This window comes from Hypoxylon trugodes, assembly GCF_022578975.1.
Source record: "Hypoxylon trugodes strain CBS 135444 unplaced genomic scaffold F4822scaffold_3, whole genome shotgun sequence".
Taxonomy (NCBI): Eukaryota; Fungi; Ascomycota; class Sordariomycetes; order Xylariales; family Hypoxylaceae; genus Hypoxylon; species Hypoxylon trugodes.
The window spans coordinates 2688342-2703710 of record NW_026250018.1 but is presented as its reverse complement, the minus strand read 5'-3'; the positions used below and the strand labels follow the sequence as shown (position 1 = coordinate 2703710).

At 38.1% G+C, this 15369-nt stretch overlaps 4 protein-coding genes across 4 annotated transcripts; 1 reads left to right on the top strand and 3 right to left on the bottom strand.

The window, feature by feature from the left end:
• Window positions 1-1954: 1954 nt before the first annotated feature.
• On the top strand, window positions 1955-3513 carry F4822DRAFT_180305 (Homeodomain-like protein). Its single transcript, XM_051453403.1, has one exon. The coding sequence runs from the start codon at window positions 2219-2221 to the stop codon at window positions 3188-3190; it is 972 nt and encodes a 323-aa protein (XP_051317055.1). The 5' UTR covers window positions 1955-2218; the 3' UTR covers window positions 3191-3513.
• A 2263-nt stretch (window positions 3514-5776) lies between these two features.
• F4822DRAFT_180280 (uncharacterized protein) lies at window positions 5777-7805 on the bottom strand. Its single transcript, XM_051453401.1, has 2 exons — window positions 7020-7805; window positions 5777-6953 (listed from the first exon to the last, which is right to left on the bottom strand). Exons 1-2 carry the CDS (start codon window positions 7621-7623, stop codon window positions 6295-6297), a joined length of 1263 nt encoding a protein of 420 aa, XP_051317054.1. The 5' UTR covers window positions 7624-7805; the 3' UTR covers window positions 5777-6294.
• Window positions 7806-8317: 512 nt separating this feature from the next.
• Window positions 8318-10070, bottom strand: F4822DRAFT_180283 (uncharacterized protein). Its single transcript, XM_051453402.1, has 2 exons — window positions 9817-10070; window positions 8318-9754 (listed from the first exon to the last, which is right to left on the bottom strand). The coding sequence occupies exons 1-2, from the start codon at window positions 9910-9912 to the stop codon at window positions 8492-8494; spliced, it is 1359 nt and encodes a 452-aa protein (XP_051317053.1). The 5' UTR covers window positions 9913-10070; the 3' UTR covers window positions 8318-8491.
• Window positions 10071-13792: 3722 nt separating this feature from the next.
• Window positions 13793-14333, bottom strand: F4822DRAFT_396200 (uncharacterized protein). The gene has a single exon (XM_051457502.1). It carries the CDS (start codon window positions 14048-14050, stop codon window positions 13892-13894), a length of 159 nt encoding a protein of 52 aa, XP_051317052.1. The 5' UTR covers window positions 14051-14333; the 3' UTR covers window positions 13793-13891.
• Window positions 14334-15369: the final 1036 nt, after the last annotated feature.

The following is a 15369-nucleotide window of genomic DNA, read 5'->3' as shown; positions in this document are numbered from 1 at the left end:
GCCACCTCCCATTAGGTACTAAAGTATGGTTCAGCCGGGCAGGGTGGGATCCAGGTGAACGGGTCGCTGGAGAAGCCATGAAAAGATCACCGTTCTAACGAACTTTGAATGACCAGGGTTTCTGTACCAGTACTCAAGCAAGTACACATACGACCTACACACAAGGCATTGTACATGATGCTGATACAAGTATCGGGTACTTTGGACCTAACGTCTTATCGTACAGGGACAACCCTATATGCCCTTGTCGGATCTGGGGTTCGCAGGCGGGTACTATCAAGTCACTGGCCCACTTTTACAGACTGAGTGTAGCACATCAAGAAACTCTAAAGTCTTTAAGTCATTACCAAAAGAATTATTTAGGTGCCTTCCTTCTCGAACAGATGAACAACTAGGGAGGACCCGAAATCTAAAGCCGAAGCTAAGTCACAAGCTAGACCTTAGTTGGCAACCATGATCTCGTTCTAGAAACCCTTTGAACCTCGTGGCCCTGTAACTCCTACTACCTACATGGTAAGGACATCAAGCATCTATCGAGTAGGGGACAGCTTTTCTTTAGTACTTGTCAAACGCCGCGGGTTATGGATAATAGACGTTTAAATAAACAACAATGGAGTAATTAGGAGAATGTGTATGTCCAAATTCATGAGTAGATCTAAAGGAATACGAAGAAAAAATAATATCATGAGCATATAGATACAAAGTCAAACATAAGTTCAAGAGACTATTATAAGATATATGTATATGTATTATATGTAGTTAAATTATTTTTTATCTCACGCGCAAATCTCGGTCTTTGGGTTGATCCCCTTTCTTGAGCGCGGCATCATACGTCCGATACGTCTAATAAATGGACGAAGTACTTTTAAGTGTATTGATTTTTTCACTATGAATTTGATAAGTACCCGACCACTGAATATGGCCTCTTTCTTTTTCTTTTTCTTTTTCTTTTTTTTGGGGGGGGGGGGGGTCGGGGGCTAGCTTAAATATTAGGGTCTGCCTGGGAAAGGAAGACGTACGTGCCTAGAGTTTCCACTCGACCCGCTGGAGGCAATTACTTAAAATATGTAAGTGTACATGTAAATAGGTAACTAGCATGTAGCTATCTAAGTACCGTGCCTACCTACGCACCTACGTACACGGGAAGTACCTTCTATTCCAGCCAACAGACTAGCGTAGGGGTGGATAGAGCTACACACGTACATAACATGTGTACCTAGAAACTTAAATCTAAGGTAGGAAGAAGGGGATAGGATAGAATAAGATGGAATAAGATTTATGGATGGTAGCGGGAGTGTGGGAGTGTGGGTCTCCTCCTAAGACTTACAGATCTAGATCTACGCCGACTATCCACGAATTCATGAATCCATAAACGAGGAACGAGGAATGGTATTGCTATTATCAAGCCCGCCCGTTATGACTCCTGTTACTATTAACTGCTGGTCAACCCATACCATCTCACCATCCCAACTCCTCTTCCCATCCTATCCAAGCCCTGTTCGTTCGTTCGTTCGCCGGTCTCTTCTGCTTAGTCCACCCACCCATCCATCCACGCACACACCGTCTCCCTCCCTCTCCTTTGCTCTCTTTCTATTTCTCCATCTCTCTCGCTCTCTCTTCATATTCTCTAGCTCTTCCACCCTTACCCCTCCCCCTCCAAAAATACATACACACTTGAATGTACCCTAAGTATCTAGCTTGAGGGTCGGGTCCCTTCCGGATCTCACCCCGCTGCCTACTTAAACTTCGTCCATAATTCTATCTATATAGGTTTCACTATCTCCCGTCCGAGCCTGGCCTCCGCCCCGAACGATGAACTATCTTGAAGAAATCTAGCTTCGACTGCGAAGCATATGCGTCCCAGCGCGCATGTCTATTGAATTCTAATGCTTCTTCTTCCCGTTACTAGCTATACTGAAGTCATATACTCAAAGTTTAGCTTGTTCAAAGAAAACACTCTATCTTGGTGCGAGAATAGTCATTGCTGTACCTAGCGAAAGGACCTCGAAGCGGGATGGCAGGCACCCAACGAGCCGGCTACTACTGCCACATCGCTATTATAAATAATAGCTCTCTCCCTCTCTCTCTCTATCCGGTGAAGAATAATCGTTAACATCAACTTGTCTGTCCAACCCTACTCTCTGGAGCACTCAAGCACATACACATATCGATATCCTAACATTCTTACCATAGTTACAGCGGTTGAAAAAAACTCTCAATGTCTTCATCAGAACCGGAGCATAGGCGAGGGCCTTGGTGTAAGGCCGAGGATGATAGCCTGATGAGCCTCATCGATGCCCAAGGCCCGCTAAACTGGGTTAGGATTGCTTCTCGGATACAAACCAGGTCACCCAAACAATGCCGTGAACGATACCACCAGAATCTCAAACCATCACTTAACCATGGACCCATAACGCCCGAAGAGGGTGTGCTCATTGAACGAATGGTGCAGAATAACGGGAAGAGGTGGGCCGAAATTGCAAGGGCACTCCCGAATCGAAGTGACAACGCTGTCAAGAATTGGTGGAACGGCAACCAAAACCGCCGAAAGCGTATGGCGCGCAAAAGCACTGCTGCCGGTTACGGGAACGGCTACGATCACTTCAGCCGGTATTCTGGGTCGGATCGTTCCCCATCCCCACCACAGCCCCCCTCGGCGTCATTCCACACACCTTCAAGCTATACCACTCCCTCGGTATATCCACTCGGCTCACATGACTCGGGCCATTTCTCTGTGTTTAACCCTCACCAGCAGCACCATACCCAAACAGTGCATTACTCAGGGCTGTCCTCTCCTTCGACAACCTCGTCTGGTATTGAGTTCCTAGACCTGCATCCTCTGTCGAACTCGCATCCTAGGCCCATACATGATACTATTCAGTTTCCCAGAAGGCTACCTTCGCTACGGATTGACGTGGAAAGATCATCAGAGAGCTCGGCCACAACACAAGGCCCTATGTTACCGACACTAGAGCCACCTGTCTTCCCAACAAGGGATCCTAATGCAATACGGTTACCCTCTATCCGAGAGATATACGATGATTTAAGCCCACTACGTACGGATGTACTCTTACCACCAGTACGCCTTACCGAACAACTGCCGCAGCTGGGGCCGGAGTCCTCTGCATCCAAGGAGAAGATAGAAGCAGCACGTTCGCTGATTTCCATAAGCAGTCTTCTGACGTCATGAAGAGAGCACGATGTGTTGTTTTTGGTGTATAGTTAGGATATCCTCGCCGGAAGTTGAAGCAAGGATAAATTTGGTTGTGTTTATATTTTGTCTTATAGATACCTAGGTAGTTATGGGCAGAAATCGCAGAAGAGGACCCCATGGCGCAATTACATAGACGGCCAACGACCCGATCGGCGTCGAGAGTGGTTGGAGCGGAGAGCAGCATGTTTCTAATAATGCCCCGCAGGAGGCTCATATTCTGAATGGCATTGAAGCCTCTAGCGATTATAAATTTATCAATATTTTTAAGAGGAATGATGCCTTTGATCTACCGATCCTGAGTTGAATATGTCTAACCCGAACAGTGCCGCTTAACGTGGTCCGATATACAGTGGTTGGAACGCAGAGGACTCCCGAACGAAGCAGTGTGAAGCATCTGCCCTGCAAATGGCGAGATAATTTCAAGTTTATTAGATAGATCGTCAAGTGCAAATATGTTGTGTCTCCCAGTAAACAGTGGTCAGGATAATTCCACCATCGTCGAAAGGGGACTATTACATCTGCCATTGACAAATTTAGGGGGTGTATTGCGACACCTTGGGTATCTTTTTATCTCTCTTTACGCAACGCTGAACAACTAATATTACAAGTGACCCGCTGTAAATATATATCGACAGCCAAGGCTAGGTAGAGAGGTATCGACCAACAGCTAGGAAAACACAGCTATACGGTCCGGCTTGGATGAGAGGGCTCTCGCCGGGCTTGGGCATGGGTGGGCAGACACGGCGAACGGTGTAAGTGCTGCGTCCAAAGTCCGAGAAATTTTGTACGCAAGGCAAGCAATATCCTTGTCTGGATCAGCCAACCAAGCCTGTTCATTTGCCTCGAGAATCTTTGATGATCCAAAATGGATCACCGGCCATAGCATTGTGCAACGTTTATCAACCAGGGCATCAGCAGCGTCGAATCGAGGCTACCTCAACATCGAAGGAAGGACGCTACAACATAGTACAAACGTACGCACAGACTAATGTGCAATATTTACCCATGTCGACGAAGTTGGTGGCTGTGGCGTAGACTTGACTAATCGTTAAGTTGCATTGACATGGACGCTCTATCAGCTTTCCTCCACTTGTCTGGCGCCCTTACATGTACGTACATATGTACATATACCTTCGTGCTTATCCGATCTTCCCTGCACTTCCAACTGGAGAGCGTTTCGGTGGAGAGGATGGAAGGGGGAACGGTCTACTAGGATCGTGGCGGCGACCAGGTTCCAAGTATTTATCCATACTCCGTGGAAGAATATCAACCTTCGTCCTCCTCTAGACATTTCAATGGTCTATCATTATTCCTTCTTCCCTTTGATGAGCGGGGAAGAAATACCCATACATACATGCTCGCACACATACGCATTTACTTGCGTATGCACATGCACAATAAGCGACCAGCCATCTTTCAGGCTAGGCCGTTACCAGATATCAGTTAAGAGGCGAGCTCACCGTACTTCCCTCAAGTTCGTACAAGTGCCACGTATTGGTAGGACAACTTTCCAGCAAGTACCTAAGTAAGGTACATGTGGTATATGCTACTCAGAGTGAAGTTACCTATCACCTCCTCTTCCTCCTTCTTCTGTGATAGGCACCAATGAATTAAACGATGCAGGGACATGGGTATGAGAGGATCATATACATGTATCTCCATTTATGCTCACGGGAGCAATTTTTTCGGCTGTCTCCGGTCGATTAGACTCCCGACCGTTAACCGTTTCGAGGGTGGAAGTGTTACCAGTAAGCCGGTAATAACGACTTGGCGCAAGGATCTACTGTTGTTGTACTGTATAACATGTACGTACCCTAGTAGAGAGGTACGAAATGAGTGATTTAAGCACGATCCGCTGTTGTCCCCTTAGCCCTTTCATTTATAATTTATGTGATAGTAGGTCGTCAATGAGATGCAAGATTCGCTCTTGGAGATTGTCCCGCATACCGTATATATATATAATACATACATACATATACCTGTGTAAATGTATACATGAGCAATTAGTGGAAATACACAGTGTGATGTACATGGGTATTATGTAGGGCACAGTATTGTTCTTTATCCGCTCCCATGAAGCCTTGGCATAGCGTTCCGAGACAAGACTTTGCTAAAGAAGTGATCTACAGAAACAGTAGGGTTACTATTGATTACCTAGGTATTCGATTATGAGCTCCACAGGACTAGATAGAGATATACTAAGCTAGCTGATGGAAAAGATGCGAATATAAAGGACCGAGAGTCCGGTTCATTGGAACATACCCGGGGAAATTAAGAGGTGAGTGGGAGAGAAGCGGATAGAGATCCGATATTCCACAAACAGCATGGGCCCAGAGATCTGGTTCAGCTTGTGCTCGGTTATCGAGAAATATCGCTGTTACATCGCAGGGGACTTTGCTTCTTGCCACAACCCCTTGTAGTTAGATACACTCGCAATTTTTTTTTTTTTTCAACTCTCTCCTTAGGTAAATACTACTACTTATAATTGTGACACCCACCCTGCCCGAATAATTGACAGAATGGTACCTTAACTCCTCAGCCGATTGCCATAAGCATTAAATATATGCTTGAATATAGGCATGCGATAACACGGCATGGTCTCTAAAATTATATGATCTGTCTGTGTCCCCTTCCTCTTGCCGCCATCCCTTCACGTCCTAATATCGGTCTTTTTATTATTCTGTAAACCATTATACCATTTACCGTGGCTCGGCCGCGATGTCAAAAACAGTCGGGTTGTTTGATGACAGGAGAGAAGTGATCCTTCTGACGCTCTCCGGATTTTCATCGCTTTCCTCCCTAGATGCTTCGAATGATCGCACTGGCGACGCCGTCATAATCCAATTATCGGTGTTACACTGAAATCCAGGACTGGGGTTTATCACTATCCTAGGAGTCCGGCGCTATCACATTCTTAATGTTTCACTAGCTTTCACAAATAGCCGTTCCTTCGATAGCCTAGGTCACTATATTACATTACTTCGCAGAAATTCATCATTGTCTTTTATCTCAGTTAGCTAACATAATCTTGAAAGAGTTGCTAAGTTGGGTGCGTAGCCGCTGCTTTCCTCGTCAAGTTTTTAATCCTGTACCTGTCCAACACTTGCCCAATCCATTGCCGCAGCTGGTGTCGTAATTGTTCCATGTTGCCGTCTCTGTTGTGGCCCGGCTTTGGGGCTCGTTGTCCATCGTAATGGGGAAGACGTATCATCTCCCGGTACGAAGGAAAATCTCGATAAGCCTCGTAATTGTTCGGAGCATACACGATGAGCACTCGTGCTAGCAGACTCCACACTCATATACCCGCCAGTATGTCTCTCCGATTGTAGTGTAATGTCTTCGCTGCTCCTATGGATTACGTCGCGATCGAGCAAGTCTTCCAGCATTTGTCGCCTGGCCTGCTTTACCCCCAGCATAGGCTCCCCTGACATCACCTCTACCTTATCATCGAGCGTTGAAACGTCCGGTATGTCATCCGAAAATAAGGGGCGGGTGTTTAACTCTATACCACCTGCGGGTTTATCCACAGTCGCCACGGGACTTTTCCCCAGTCCCCGAGGCACGGTTAAAGCACCGTGGCGTGATCGCCTCCCTTTCTGATAAGCCATTTCGATATTGACAATGGCTTCGTGTTTCCTTATCTTCTCGCTTATGAGGATATCATTCCTGTTGTCTAAAACCAGCGCCGACGGCGATGATTTAGATGGTTCCATATCATGGGGTAAATCCAATGGGATCTCTGCGAGGGCCACGAGTGAGATATCGCTCTTGGATGACTAAAGTGGTAAGAAGCAGGTAAACTCACCTGGCATAGTATTGGCGCTAAGATGCTTCAGTTGAGATACGAGCTGCTTCGCCTGGGGCCCATTCCTATCAACGATGGAGTTTGTCCTGGCGACTGTGACTGCTTCTAGCCCTTCGCGGGACGTCTTTGAGAGTAAAACCTCGAGCCTCTTGATTTCAGTTTTATATTGGTGTTCGCGTTCCAACCATTCATCAGCCACCGATTTGAAATGTTGGAAGTGATGCTCGAGCGAGTTCTTGGCTTCAGCACAAGCAGCTTCAAGAGTTCGGATACGTTCCTGTGCATGAGCAAACCCTTCGATTAAATGTATAATGTAAGAATTATACCGTGCGGGGATGGGATGAAGCACATCTCGGGTCATGATGGCAACTTGAAGTGCCTCAACCATCTGATTTAGCGATGGATTGTACCATATCCTGTCCTGTTCACGCACGAGCAACCTGGTGTTGTCATTGCCACTTAAAGGATCCGAAGAAAACGGAGGGGAATTAACGAAATCCGGGTAATTCGAATCTAGAATCGGTTCACATTCAGGTGTTGGCGACTGAGGCATACTGGGTGGACGGGAACGCTGCCCCAATCGAAGCCAACCAAAGTCGGTCATAATGGGAAGGGGAGGTTCTTAAGGATCTAGTAACCGTGTAGCCAGCTGTAAATCGACAGAGTAGTTATCACTATGTTAGGAGAGAATGTGTTGTCGCGTGGGGGTAGGAATAATAGAAACAACCGAAGGCGAGTACAGGTGAAAGGAGGTGGCTGCCAGGGAATGAGTAATGGGTGGACTTTGTAGGAGGTGCGGAAAGTGGAAAGTAAAAAGTAAAAAGTAAAAGTAGAGAGTAGAAAGAAGCATAGAGTAGAGTAGAGTAAAGATATGAAGAAGGCATGAGGATGAAGGCAGGATGTGGGAAGGCGCGATAACGTGTCGACTAATAGAGTTGGACAAATCGGTGGGATGCATCTAATGGGATATGCCTACATGTGCCTGCTACATAAGGAATGATTTCTACGGGAAGTGGCGGTTTATAGTGTCCAACGATAAGTCACCTTCCACAGCCATCACAAATCAAAAATCATCTTCTGAGACGCTTCAGTATCAACCAACCCATCCTTTATTATGTCGATAGCTTATTACAAGCAATAGCGAAAAGGGAAGAAAGGAAGAGCAGGAAACTGAAAAAAAAAAGGCCGTCCATATCGGTATCAAGGACAATTAAATTTATATTGCTGAGGCCTGGAGAGCATAGCTGTTGATGCCTGTCGCTTAAACCAACGCCAACCAGTGCCGTCAAAATAGGAGAGCATCGTGGATTTTTATCCCCCAACCCCTGTCTATGATGGTACAAATTATGTTTACAGTGTTCAACAGCACATGGTGTTATATCCTTCTAGGATAGTATCGCGATGATGCCGTATTTAATTCACCGAGAAAATGGCGCCTGTGCAACGGCCCTAAGGCCATCCCGTCTCCCCCTTTAGTCAAATAGATCCCCTGCTCTCTGCCTTTGCCTTGTTCTTCTCTCGAGCCCATCCGTGAACAGCTCTTTTCCGGCATTCTGACCAAGTTTCTCGGGGAACAATTCTCTAGCAGACCTGCCAGCACTACCCTTGATCGAAAAGCCTTGGTTAGTACTCCTTTGGGTCGCTGTACCGCGAATGTTGAATTCTTGTCGGTCCTCGGTACCCGATGCCTGGCCCGGGAATCTGTCGTGCCCTGGGACCGTAATTCTGTCTTCGAGCCGCCCCGTCACCGCCGGTGTATCACTGGTCTCATCCATCAAAGGCAACATTATTCCCTTTGCCAGTAGAGTCGTCGTATCATCAACATCGTCACCTAAACGCCCAATCCCTGTCGCCAGTGTGTCAGGGAAAAGCTCCCTAGTCTTCGCGCGATACAGACGACTCTTCATAGCACGTGCAGTGTTTCGATTTCGTTCCGCCGAGCCGTCACTACCATCCAAGATACCATTCGTAGCTCGGATACCATCCCAGTCACTAGGAGAAGCTGATCGCGCTTGTCGAACGTCGTCCCGGGTGCTTGGGCTGCTGGGAAATAGCTCCTTACCGCGATTTTCATTACGATGCGGAACCAACTCGCGCCGATCGTCGTTCGTATCTGGCGTAAATGATCGCCTTCGCCGAGGTCGTGATTGCACGGCGCGGTTAGATAATGTAACTTCATCATCGTCATAGAGGCTAACGTCAAAACGGTCGAGAGAATCTTGGTGTCGCGCCTCCCTTACTCGCCTGCGATTATATCCATCGCTATCTCGATCGCGGTATCTTCGAGCTTCATTCCGTCGCCGCCGTTCCTCTGGGTCGTATTCAGGATTAAGAAGGTAAAATCGACTTCTCGAGGCAGCACCCGCCTGTTTTTTATCGGTCGAAAGAGCTGGTCGTATACGTAATACCACGTCGGGCCTTGACGCAAAAGGCTTCGCAGGGACTGGTTCCACTAAATGGGGCTGCGGAACATATCGAGCGCTGTCGTGGGTACCTTCTATTGCTAGAGAACTTAAGGCGCGAGTAGTATTATATTCCGAGCTAAATATAATGTTGGCAGAAGAATCATCTATCCATTCTATACGCTCCACTGGTGAGTCCGGGAAGTGCTCGAGTACGTAGGATTTGACTTCTTCAGTATTTAGGGTCTCCAAGCCGCGGATGTGGAGTTTATTAGGAACAATAGTACGCTCCAGTGAATTTGCGTCAACTATCTCGCCAGGAGACAAATTGCCCTAATGAATTGAATCTTGTGTCAATATCTTTTCCCATTCCTGATTGAAGGAAGTGGACTTACGGAATGACTATGGGACTCAGGCTCGGTAATTATCGGCTCGTCAGGGACGAGGTCTACGTCAACATCCATTTCAATATCAAGGTCCATGGCGTCCATAATTACGATACTAGGATTCAAAAACGTAGTGGGATGAAGAGAAATGGGATGTGCTAGAGGGGAAACAACAGAATGAAGTATGGTATGGAATTTGGTGGTTTAATTTGTAAATAGAATGGGTGATGTTCTGGGGTAACCTTGTTTACGGAGAGTGTTATCGATAAGGATAGCATAATTAAGAATATACCTCCTTAGGGATGACAAAGGTGACAACTCCATTAAGGCTCCATTAAGTCCTATTATAATTAAGTAGCTTACCACTTAATTTATATATTAAAATACTTATAAATGAAATATTTTTATTACTATTTTTAATAAAAGGTATATATAATATTTAATAATATTAATTAAAAAAATATTATTATATAAATTAAATAATAAAATATATAAAAATAATATTAAAAATATATAATAAACTTATGCTTTAAAAATATAATTACTATTAAATTTAATTAATTTAAAATATCTTAATTTAAAGATAATAATATTAATAATAGATTAGATAATTAAATAAATTTTATTTGTTAAAAAGGCTTAAAATTTTCTTATTATATTTTAAAAAATAATCTTAAATTAATAATTAAAAATTTATAAAAAGAGTAATTAAATATATAATTATTCTTCCTTTCCTTTTAAGGTTATTATAATATATTATATTTTAATATATTAAATTAAAATTTAATCATAATAATGTTATAACCCAACAGGAGGAAGGCCAGGAAATAAAGACCTGGTAGGGCCAGGGTAACCAATTAAAAGAGGTCTTTATAAAGATAACAAAGATTATATATTAAGACTTATATAATAACCTTTGGAGGTCTCTGGGAACATAATAGAGACAAATAGAGAAAGGATTTCTGGAAATATCATAGAAATAAACAAAAAGGAGGTTTTTAAAGGTCTTTATCTAGGAAATAGAGATTATTTAAATAAAAGATATATAAAAAAAAAATCTTTTATATATCTAATTATTCTTTTATAACTTTTTGATTATTAATTTAAAATTATTTTTTTAAATATAATAAAAAGATTTTAAGCTTTTTTAATAAATAGAATATATTTAATTATTTAACCTATTATTAATATTATTATTTTCAAATTAAGATATCTTAGATTAATTAATCCAGTAATAATTATACCTTATTAAAACATAAGTTTATTATATTTTAATAATTCTTTAATTAATATTAATATTACATTAAAAAATGGTATAAACTATTTATAAAATATTCTTTTACCATTATTAATTAAATCTTCTTTTATTTCATTAATCTTTAAAGATAAAATAAAAAACCTCCATACCTTTTAAGAATTATTTTTCAAAGAATATCATAATTAAATATAGAATAAATTAATAGATCCTAACTTAGAAAATAAAGAAAAGTTAAATAAAAAGGAATTCTAAAATGAAGGCTTAAATAATTTATAATAGCTTAATCCATTATTATTTAAAATTTATTACTAATAAAGAAGGTATTTTAATTCATTAATAAGATAATGCTTTCTAAGATATATTCATAAGTCCCAGAATTAGAAGTTTAAAAAGAAATTAATGTCAGAATAAAAAAAGATAACCAGGAAAAAAAAAAGGCCTCTGATTAGGAAGCTAAGACAGTAACCACTTTTAAAAAAGTTAAAAAATTTAAAAAAGAATTGGCTTTAAAGAAGGTTAAATTAAGGAAGGCCTTTAAAAGGTCCTTATTAAGAACTTCTTAATAATTAACCCCTTTTCAGCCTTTGGTATCCCCTAGATCACCAGATAATGACAATAATGGGGATAAAAGAAAAAAAAAGGAAAAAAAAGGTAGAAGATCCTAACTAAAAAGAGAAAGAATAATAACCCCCTTCCTATTTGTTAAGGGATACAAATCAGCAAACCCACTAACTTATAATAGGACTTTAAACGTTAAAGATTGGCTTATATATATAAAACTTTATTTATTTTTTTATAAAAAAAACTTATTATAGGAAGAATAATAAATGTTTATTATTATTTAATTTTTAAATAAAACTATCCTTATATGGTTTTAATTTATTTTAAAAAACCATTTTAATATTATTAAAAAAGAATTTAAAAAGTTTTAATATATTTTTAAATTATATAAACATTTTGAAAATAAAATGTAAATGATATTTAATAAATTATTTAAAAAGGAGGAGGCACAGAAGGCCATCCATCACCTTAAATAAAAAAGACAAATTATATTCTATGTAATAGAATTTAAATGACTTATAACTATAAGATAATTATCTAAAGATATATAATTTAATTACTTTTATAAAGAAATGGCTACCTAGGTGAAGGATAAATTCTTTATGATAATAGGTTATATAAAAGGTATAATAAGAAAAAAAAGGCTTTAAAATAACAAAAAATCAGAGAAAAAAGGGAACTAATTAAGAATTAAAACTTTAATATAATTAATAATAATAAAAAACCCAAAAAGGATTTAAATAAGATTAAATATTATAATTATTAGGAAATGGAATATTATAAGAATCAATATAAGAAACCTAAAAGATAATTATGAATCTTAAAGGGAAGATTAATTAATATAATAATAACAATATTAGGATCCTTAACCTTAGAAATATTTAACATTATTGAAGAAGAGGAAGAAAAAGAAAACCCATTATTGAATTATAATAAAGTTATTTAGTAAATAAAAATGGAAAATTTTATGGACTAAATAAATCGATTATAGGATCTTGGTGTAATAGGTATGAGAAATTCCAAAGAAGAAGAAATGAATATCTTTTTGGAAGAATTTAGTTCTTTTTTAGATGAATAAAGATTATTATAGGATATAAATTAAAATATAGAAAGAAAAATAGAAAGAAAAATAATGTTTTTAATATAGGTTAATAATTAAAATATTTTTATTATATTATTACTAAATAAGAATATTATTTTAATATATTTTAATGAAATATAATTATATTAATAAATAATATAAGATTAATAGGATTTTAATAATAAAAAAGGATAAAATTAAACCTTTAAATTAAAATTCATATATTATATATAATTAATTAAATAAATAAATTATTATTCTTATAATCTTGGTAATTTATAAGACTTAAAATATATATTTAAAAATAATGGAAAATAAATCTAAAAAAATAAGAAATAGAATTATAAAAAAACCTATAGAATTATTATTAAAAAAATATTTAAAAGATAAGGAATATTAATATTATTTATCATAAATATATTCAAAGATTTAAATTATAAAAAGGTAATTGGAAAAGGATAGAATTAAAAATTTATATAATAATATTATAAGAATATATATAGGGTTACCTATATATTATTCTATAAGGAAAAATAAGGCATAATTATCTTAATTAAATTTATTTATGGATATTTAAAACAAATTATTTAATATTTAAATATTGTCTTAAATAAATATTATAAATAAATGTTATTATAATATAAAGAGATAATTAATTAATTTTAAAGAAAAATATAATATTTGGATAATAAGATTGTAGTTTTTTAAAAAAGAATTAAATAGTTAATGGACTTGTTATAAGGAATAATAAATATAATTAATAAATAATAAAATATAATAAAGAAATTGCTAAGAATCTTATAAATAATATTAAATAAAGTTAAATTAATATGTTTAATGGGAATAATTAAGAAATCTTATTTAATTATAAAAATAATATAGAAAAAATATAAATTTAATATCTTAATTAATTTAATGTTGGTAGGTACGTATGTAAGTAAAGCAAAGTAAAAATAAAAGAAAGAATAAAATGGTAGGGGTGAGATGATGTGTATTAAGTTATCTAAGGAAGAAAGGTTTATCTACATAAGTAGGTAAGCAAGGTATCCTATTTAAATGCAGAGATGCTGACCAAGTAGGTCACATATTCTTCATTATACAATCATCACTTACTCTATTTTCTTTTCACAATTCAGTTGATTATAAATTCATCACTTGTCTTCACGTTTTACCCATCCCTCCAATCATAAATCAATTTGGTTGTCCTTCATTAGCCTTTTCATAACTTCATTTGGGGATGCCTTCGTTATGGCATCCGCGGGGTTATAACTGCTATGAATCCAATGGATGTCATCTATCTCTTGGTTCTTATACAATTGTCTTAAAGCCATCAAGTTGATCATTAATCTTTTTTTATTAGTACTGCCTATCTGTACCAAATATTAATATAAGGAGAAAAAATTGATACATAGAATAAGAGGGATTTTGGTAAACAAGAGGTGCCTTAGAATTGTGTTAACAATATGGTAGATAATGTAGCCAATATCAAAACCTTGGACTATCCTATAAATTTTGTTGGCAAGGATGTTACGAGTGACACGCTTACACTTGGTGGATAATTAATAGATAATATTTCTAGTGATCTAGACTTTATTATCTTGGCTGGTTGATTTTTTATTGCCTAAGATAATAATATAACCAATCTATGAACTTAAATCCTTATTATTTACGAATGATCTGTTAATAAAGACGTATAGATATAAGTCTTATAGGTCTAATTCAACATAATTAAGTCCTTATATTTGATTATCCATCTGCCACTGTATCCTGGCATTAAAAGACTTTGCTTTCTTAGGGCCTGGCTTAAGATATTAGGCTGCTATAGAATAATCAAAAGCAGCTTTGGGTTGATAGATAGAGGTAATATACATACCTCTAACCCTCTGCTCCATAAACCTCTTGATCATGTCGGGGTTTTTTATATCTAAAAACTTAAGCTCTTTAGTTTGGCCCTTTTGAATGATGGAGATCCCAAAATCCTTATCATGGACCGTGATATGTAAACCGTTGAAGTCCTCAGATCCTAAGTCCATTACTTTTTAAAGGCGTGCCCTGATTCCTACCTTGGCAAACACTGCATTTTCAGCAGTAAGAAAATCTATAATGCCTATATTAAAAATGTCGTCTATCTGAAATCCTGTGATTCCGAAAGGGCCTAAGTCCGTCACCAGTAAGCATAGGTCAAAGACTAATGGTTTTATATGTAACTTTTGTTAATAATGACATAAATAAATTTTAAACTAATAGATGCCTAATTCTATAAGACCATACAATAGCTTAACAACTCGTAATAATATTCCTTTAGGATATTTATCCTTTAATTCGGCCAGTAATTACATGAAAATTATCCTCTATATTGATATTTTGGACTAAATATATACCATGATTATATCCTATATTATAATCTTCATCCCTTAATAATATAGCATAAGGATAAGAACCAATATTAGTTATTAATTTATCCTTTAAATAATGGATATATATATTATAATAAATTCCTTATCGGGATTACCATATCCTTAGACTATAAATCGTAACTTTTTATAAAAAAAGGAAATGTTTTTGGCCTTAATCTTATAAATCATTTTTGATTTGAAGATCGTCACACCTCGGTAAACTGCCTCGTCATACATTTCAGGTTGCAGGATGCCTTCTTCGAACA